Source organism: Colobus angolensis, unplaced genomic scaffold, assembly GCF_000951035.1.
Source record: "Colobus angolensis palliatus isolate OR3802 unplaced genomic scaffold, Cang.pa_1.0 Scaffold61, whole genome shotgun sequence".
In the NCBI taxonomy this organism is placed as follows: domain Eukaryota; kingdom Metazoa; phylum Chordata; class Mammalia; order Primates; family Cercopithecidae; genus Colobus; species Colobus angolensis.
The window spans coordinates 4,956,491-4,963,340 of NW_012119710.1; the positions used below are offsets into that span (position 1 = coordinate 4,956,491).

The following is a 6,850-nucleotide window of genomic DNA, read 5'->3' on the forward strand; positions in this document are numbered from 1 at the left end:
TCAGGTTGGTCTCAAACTCCTGATCTCGTGATCCGCCCGCCTTGGCCTCCCAAAGTGCTGGGATTACAGGCGTGAGCCACTGCGCCCTGCACTGCACAACTGTTTCTCTGTTGCAATTCCTCTGTAATCCCAGCATTTTGGGAGGCTGAGGTGGGCAGATCACCTGAGGTTGGGAGTTCAAGACCAGCCTGCCCAACATGGAAAACCCTCGTCTCTACTAAAAATACAAAATTAGCCAGGCGTGGTGGCACATGCCTGTAATCCCAGCTTCTCGGGAAGCTGAGGCAGGAGAATCACTTGAACCCAAGAGGCAGAGGTTGCGGTGAGCTGAGATCGTGCCGCTGTACTCCAGCATGGGTAACAAGAGTGAAACTCGGTCTGACAAAAAAAAAAAGCAGACTCAAAGCTGTGAGAAAAGTGAAGTGGAAGGATGGGGGCATGCTCTGTTCTGGTTGGGACTCAAAATGAGGAAGGTAGAAGACAATGGACAGAAGAGCTGGGCTGGGTTGAGCATGGGTTCTAGGCCTTGAACCTAAACAACAAGCACAGGAAAAGCTGGTCAGCATCTTGTGAACTGCCACCATGGAAACCACTGCATTGATCAGCAACACCAACGGTGTGTGTGTGTGTGGGGGGGGGGGGAGTTTCTGGAATAGGGCTAGTCTCTCACTACTTCTTGCTCTCCAGAGATGGCTACAATAGGGTTTTGTCTCACTGTCGCCCAGGCTGGAGTGCAGTGGCATGCTCAAGGCTCAATGCAACCTCTACCTCCCAGACTTAAGTCATCTTTCTGCCTCAGTCCCTGTAGTAGTTGGGACTACAAGTATGCACCACCATGACCAGCTAAGTTTTTTTTTGAAAGATGTGGTTTTGCCATGTTGGTCTTGAACTCCTGATCTCAAGTGATCCACCTGTCTCAGCTTCCCAAAGTGCTGGGATTATAGGAGTAAGCCACCACACCTGGCCCTTGATGTTTTCATACTATGGGTTATGATCCATTAGTCACTCATGAAAACATCAGGATACACAGTAGGTGAGGATACAAATTCTGTGAAACTTTTGTTTATATATGTGTATATAGGTCAAAATTGCAATTCCTCTGTAATCCCAGAGGAAAATCCCAATTCTTCCTGTCGTTGAAAGCCACAGGTTTAGAGAGCTGGGAGGACAGGAGCTCTCCCAGTCCCTAATTGCACCAAATGCCTCACATTAATCATAGTAGAGCTAAAATGAAAAAAAAGAATCACACACCTCAGCATCTATCAACAGTACCACAGAGAAACTCACATTGTTAATTAAAACATATAATGTAAATATGGTAATTAAAGGCTTATGAAAAACTCAAAGGTCAAAAGGCTATACAAGCAAGTAGTATACAGATTGTTTCCTTAAAAGATAAATTTTAATATATAGAATAAAATCCAAGATGATTTTATTATTTTTCACTTTCACAAAACTTGTGAGCATGAATGCTTCTGAATCTGACCAATGAAGTTTATATTTTGGTCCAATACATTATGAGACTAACTTGCATGATCAAGTCCAGCTTGATTATCATAAATCATAGAAGTTAACAATTTACTCTGAGAATCTGTTGTTATTATAGATGATGGATTTCCAATTTTTTCTTAGCTAAGAATTAACTTTAGCTCAGAACCAGATTCAAAATATTTTCTTTAATTAGCTGGTCATCATTTTAGGCTTAATCTAGGCAAATTATTTAATACTTGATTGAAGATCATACAAAACCTCCAAAATAAATAAGAGTATGCAAAATTATTAGCCTTTGTGTACAATACAGAAAATACATGTCAGTTCTGGACCAAAATAATTGCATTAAAATACAAAAGGTGATAGGGAAGAATTAAAAGATCTACAGTGACTGCTTTTGGTGGTCAGCTACAACAAGCCAACAACCCTCATATTTTGGAAAGTGAATGTGGGTCTTAATTTGCAGATAATGAATGTCTTCGGTAGTTTAAAAAAATATAAACTCTAAAAAAGCTTGTGGATCATATACAAAAGCAGCTATTTGAGACCAAGGTTGAACACCAGAAATTGTGTTAGCACCACCAGCAAGCACAGGGTCCTCTGACTCTTCTGCCCTCCTATCTTGTGCAGAATGCAGACTTGAATGTTGCACACATCATTTAGAGTTACAAAAATTGGCCTTGAGTACAGGGTTCCTGTAGGGTAGTCTTAAGCCCTAAGAGGCACCAAGCGGTTACAAAGGCTAGGTAACAATCTGGATCACAAGGTCCGACGATATAATAAATCCCGTGTTGCCTTATCAACTTTTTGCTGGTAGTCCTCCAATTTGTCAAGTATCTTCTGGGACAGCTATAAGAGAAAAGAAGGAGAACATTACAGAACAGCTCAACAATGGAAAAAGATTGAAGTTATTAATCACTTTGACTTCAACAAGCAGATTCCACCTTCTAAAGATGTTAGCCACTCTCCTTCATAAAATCACCATTTGGTATAGGACTCTCCTCTGTGACTCTACTGATAAAACTAGGCCTCTCTGTTACATACAACATTTCAATCTCATTTTCTGAATGAATTTTCTAAGTATGGAAATCGTACCAGTATTTCTAATAAAAGGATCACTAGCTCTTTTCTCAGAACCAGAGATGCTGCATCTGATGTAACTAGTTATTAGCTGCCAAGTGAAATACAGAACTAATATTTTAGATAGGCTCAGGAGGCACTCTATCTCACTGGTAAACAAAATAAGCCATCACTATAATGACTCTGAGCAAAGGAAACACTTATTGTTTTTTATGTTAAGGCAAGCAGAGCAAATATATGACTCCTGAGAAATGTTGTTGTATATGCCAGCTTCCCTCAGGACAGTGATAATTTATCACACTGTATTTCTTTCTTTTCTGGGGGGTGGGGGAAATGGAGTCTCACTCTGCCGTCCAGGCTGGAGTGCAGTGAGTGGCGCGATCTCGGCTCACTGGAACCTCCGCCTCCCAGGTTCAAGCGATTCTCCTGCCTCAGCCTCCCGAGTAGCTGGGATTACAGGCTCCCGCCACTATGTCCGGCTAATTTTTGTATATTTAGTAGAAACGGGGTTTCACCATGTTGGCAAAGCTGGTCTCGAACTCCTGACCTCTCAGGTGATCTGCCTGTCTCAGCCTCCCAAAGTGCTGGGATTACAGGTGTGAGCCACCATGCCCGGCCTATTACACTGTAGTTCAAGTACCTGCCTGTAGGGTCTGCCCTACCAAACTAAACCCTTGAAAGGATGGACCGACTGCTTGCCATTTGTCTCTGTATAATTAACACTCACACAATTCCTCATTACGTTTTCTCGACCCTATTGCTTAGATCCTTTGCCTTATCTATAAAGGGATTGGGCAGTTTGCTAAGGGCCAAAAATAGGCTTTTCTCTCTCTTTCTAATCCCAGAGAATTGAAGATCAAGCTGGAAGGTGTAACTGCTAGTGCAGGGGCTTACAGAAGATATCTCATGAAAGGGCTGACTTACTGCGATGTTGTGACTGTTGGCACTGTTCTCCCCCAGAGCCTGGAGAAGCTGATCAATAGAGGAGTATGGAAGCCACACCATTGGGGCTGTTGCGGACAGTGGAAACTAAAAGGAAAATGTTTATTTGAAAACAGTCTGCAAAGTGTACCATTTCTTCTATGTAGTTGCTTTCATAGGACTCTGTAGAATGAAATGCCCTTTTTTTTTTTTTTTTTGAGACGGTCTCACTCTGTCGCCCAGGCTGAGTGCAGTGGCACGATCTCAGCTCACTGCAACCTCCGCCTCCTGGGCTCAAGCGATTCTTGTGCCTCAGCCTCCCCCGAGTAGCTGTACTACAGATGTGCACCAGCATGCCTAATTTTTTTATTTTTATTTTTAGTAGAGATGGGGTTTCACCATGTTGGCCAGGCTGGTCTCGAACTCCTGGCCTCAAGTGATCCACCTGCCTTGGCCTCCCAAAGTGAGCCACTGCGCCTGGCCAAATAAAATGCTTTTTTTTTTCCCCACAAGAAACTGTGTGTATACATGTGCATGCACACAATGGGAACCCTCTTTTCTCCAACTGGGAAACTTGTCATTTTTTTGGTTAAATTAAATGTATTTAAAAATTCTTGTCGGCTGGGCCTATAATCCCAGCGTTTTGGGAGGCCAAGGTGGGCAGATCACAAGGTCAGGAGTTCGAGACCAGCCTAGCCAATATGGTGAAACCCCATCCCTACTAAAAATACAAAAATTAGCTGGGTGCGGTGGCAGGCACTTGTAGTCCCAGCTACTTGGGAGGCTGAGGCTGAAGAATTGCTTGAACCCGGGAGATGGAGGTTGCAGTGAGCCGAGATCGTGCCACTGCACTCAAGCCTGGGTGACAGAGCGAGACTCCATCTTGGAGAAAAAATAAAAATTAAAAAAAATAATAATAATTTCATGTCAACTTTCTCTTTTTTTTGAGACAGGGTCTCACTCTGTCACTCAGGCTGGAGTGTAGTGGCATGATCACAGCTCACTGTACCCTCAACCTCCAGGGCTTATGTGATCTTCCCACTTCAGCTTCCCGTATAGCTGGAACGACATGCACGCACCACCATGACCAGCTAATTTTTTTCTATTTTGTAGATATAGGTTCTCACTATGTTGCCAAGGCTGGTCCTGAACCCCTAGGTTTAAACGATCCTCCCACCTTGACCTCCCAAAGTGCTAGGATTACAAGTGTGAGCTGTTGCACCTGGCTGATTTCATGAGGGTTGAAGCTATAGTTAACTACACCTATTTAGACCTGGCTCTTCTATTATATTTACCATCTGTGTGAGCCTGTGATAACTTAACCTCTAAGCCTGTTCCCTCATGGGTTAAAAAATATAAAATTAAAACATCCCTCATAAGGCTGCTGTAAGGATTAAATAAGAAAATGCTTGTAGAGACTTAACATAGTCCTGGCATACACACAATACCATTTTGTTTACCTCTCTCCACTGAATCCTAATGCCATATTATTTTGATAGAGAAAGATGAAATTCCCATTTTATAAACAGGAGACTAGAGATTCCTAGAGTGTCAATATTTAGTTGTATAACTACAGATAGTAATGGTTAAATACACTAATATATAATTCAATTTACTCTCAGATTCTCACCTTACATAGCATGGTAATAAAAGGAAATGCCTAGGCCGGGCGTGGTGGCTCCCGTGGGTAATCCCAGCACTTTGGGAGCCTGAGGGGGATAGATAACTTCAGGTTAGAAGTTCCGAGACGAGCCTGGCCAACATGGTGAAACCCTGTCTCTACTAAAAATATTAAAAAGTTAGCTGGATGTGGTGGCAGGTGCCTGTAATCTCAGCTACTCAGGAGGCTAAGGCAGGAGAATCACTTGAACCTGGGAGGCAGAGGCTGCAGTGAGCGGGTAAGCGGAGGTTACACCACTGCACTCCAGCTTGGGGGCTGGGCAAGACTCGGTTAGAAAAAAAAAAAATATATATATATATATATCTCTATGTCTATCTATCTATCTATATATGCAACTATACAGATGTTCCACAACTTATGATGGGTTTGTTTTCCAATAAACCCATTATCAGTTGAAAATATCATAGGTTGAAAATGCATATAATACACCTAACCTAATGAACATCACAGCTTAGCCTAGCCTACTTAACCGTGCTCAGGATGCTTAACGTTGACCTATAAAGTTGGGCAAAATCATCTAACAGAAAGCCTACTTTATAATACACTGTTGAATATCTTGTGTAATTTATTGAATATTGTACTGCAAGTGAAAAACTGAACGGTTGTATGAGTATTTTTTTAATTTATTTATTTTTGAGACAGAGTCTCGCTCTGTTGCCCAGGCTGGAGTGCAGTGGTGTGATCTCTGCTCACTGCAACCTCTGCCTCCCAGGTTCAAGTGATTCTCCTGCCTCGGCCTCCTGAGTAGCTGGGATTACAGGTGCACACCACTGCGTCTGGCTAATTTTTGTATTTTTAGTAGAGACGGGCTTCACCATGTTGGCCAGGCTGGTTTCAAACTCCTGACCTCAGGCATCTGTCTGCCTCGGCCTCCCAAAGTGCTGGGATTATAGGCGTGAGTCACTGTGCCCAGCCATGAGTATTTTAAAGTATGGTTTCTCATAAACGTTCATCACTTTCAAACCATTGTAAAGTTGAAAAATCATAAGTCAAACCATTGTAAATTGGGGACCATTTGTATATGCCTACCTCAATTCCGAAGTATTGATGTCCTTTACCCAATACAGCATCCACATATTCTGACACCAAATCCACAGCTTCTTCTAAAAGGTCATAGTTTAAGTATAAACGAAGTAATTCAGCAGCGTCAACCTTCTGTGAAAAGTTGGTGATTAAGAATATGTATTTCCCTCTTACTTGAGTACTGACCAAAGAACGCTGAGTGGCTGATTCCCTAACATTTGTATTTCTCAACATAATTAAACCAGTGGCTTGGTTTACTCATCTATATCTTAGGATAAGAGCTGATAACAAATTTGGAGAGTTAGGAAAAAAAAAAGTTGAATTCCTAAGAGCTGTTACTTTTAGGCAGTTTGGGAGGCCCTATCTGTTAAATAGCCTTCTTCCCCTGTTTTATGACCTAAGACATACTTTAACTTCTTTCTACTTCAGCTTCCACAGTTGTAAAGTCAACAAACTTTCCCTGAATACTAAAGTGAAAATATATTCACATAATAAGAAATATATGAATGACAAATGCAAAATAAGTTCAAAGAATCACCAACTTTAAATTTGAAGTCTCTATTTGGAAGAGCTCTATTAATTAAGTATGCTTTCTATATTCCAATTTGATTAATCTTACCTTTACCATCTTAGCTGCCTTACTTACTTACTTAC

General features: G+C 41.8%; 1 protein-coding gene across 1 annotated transcript in view; it reads right to left on the bottom strand.

The window, feature by feature from the left end:
• Positions 1-1,272: 1,272 nt before the first annotated feature.
• NUP160 (nucleoporin 160kDa) overlaps positions 1,273-6,850 on the bottom strand; it is a 73,074-nt gene continuing 67,496 nt past the window's right edge. The window contains exons 32-34 of the mRNA XM_011963561.1: positions 6,203-6,328; positions 3,496-3,600; positions 1,273-2,340 (exon numbers count right to left, since the gene is read on the bottom strand). Of these exons, the coding sequence (XP_011818951.1) occupies positions 2,251-2,340; positions 3,496-3,600; positions 6,203-6,328 (321 nt within the window). The 3' untranslated portion in view covers positions 1,273-2,250. The remainder of the gene's footprint in view (positions 2,341-3,495; positions 3,601-6,202; positions 6,329-6,850) is intronic.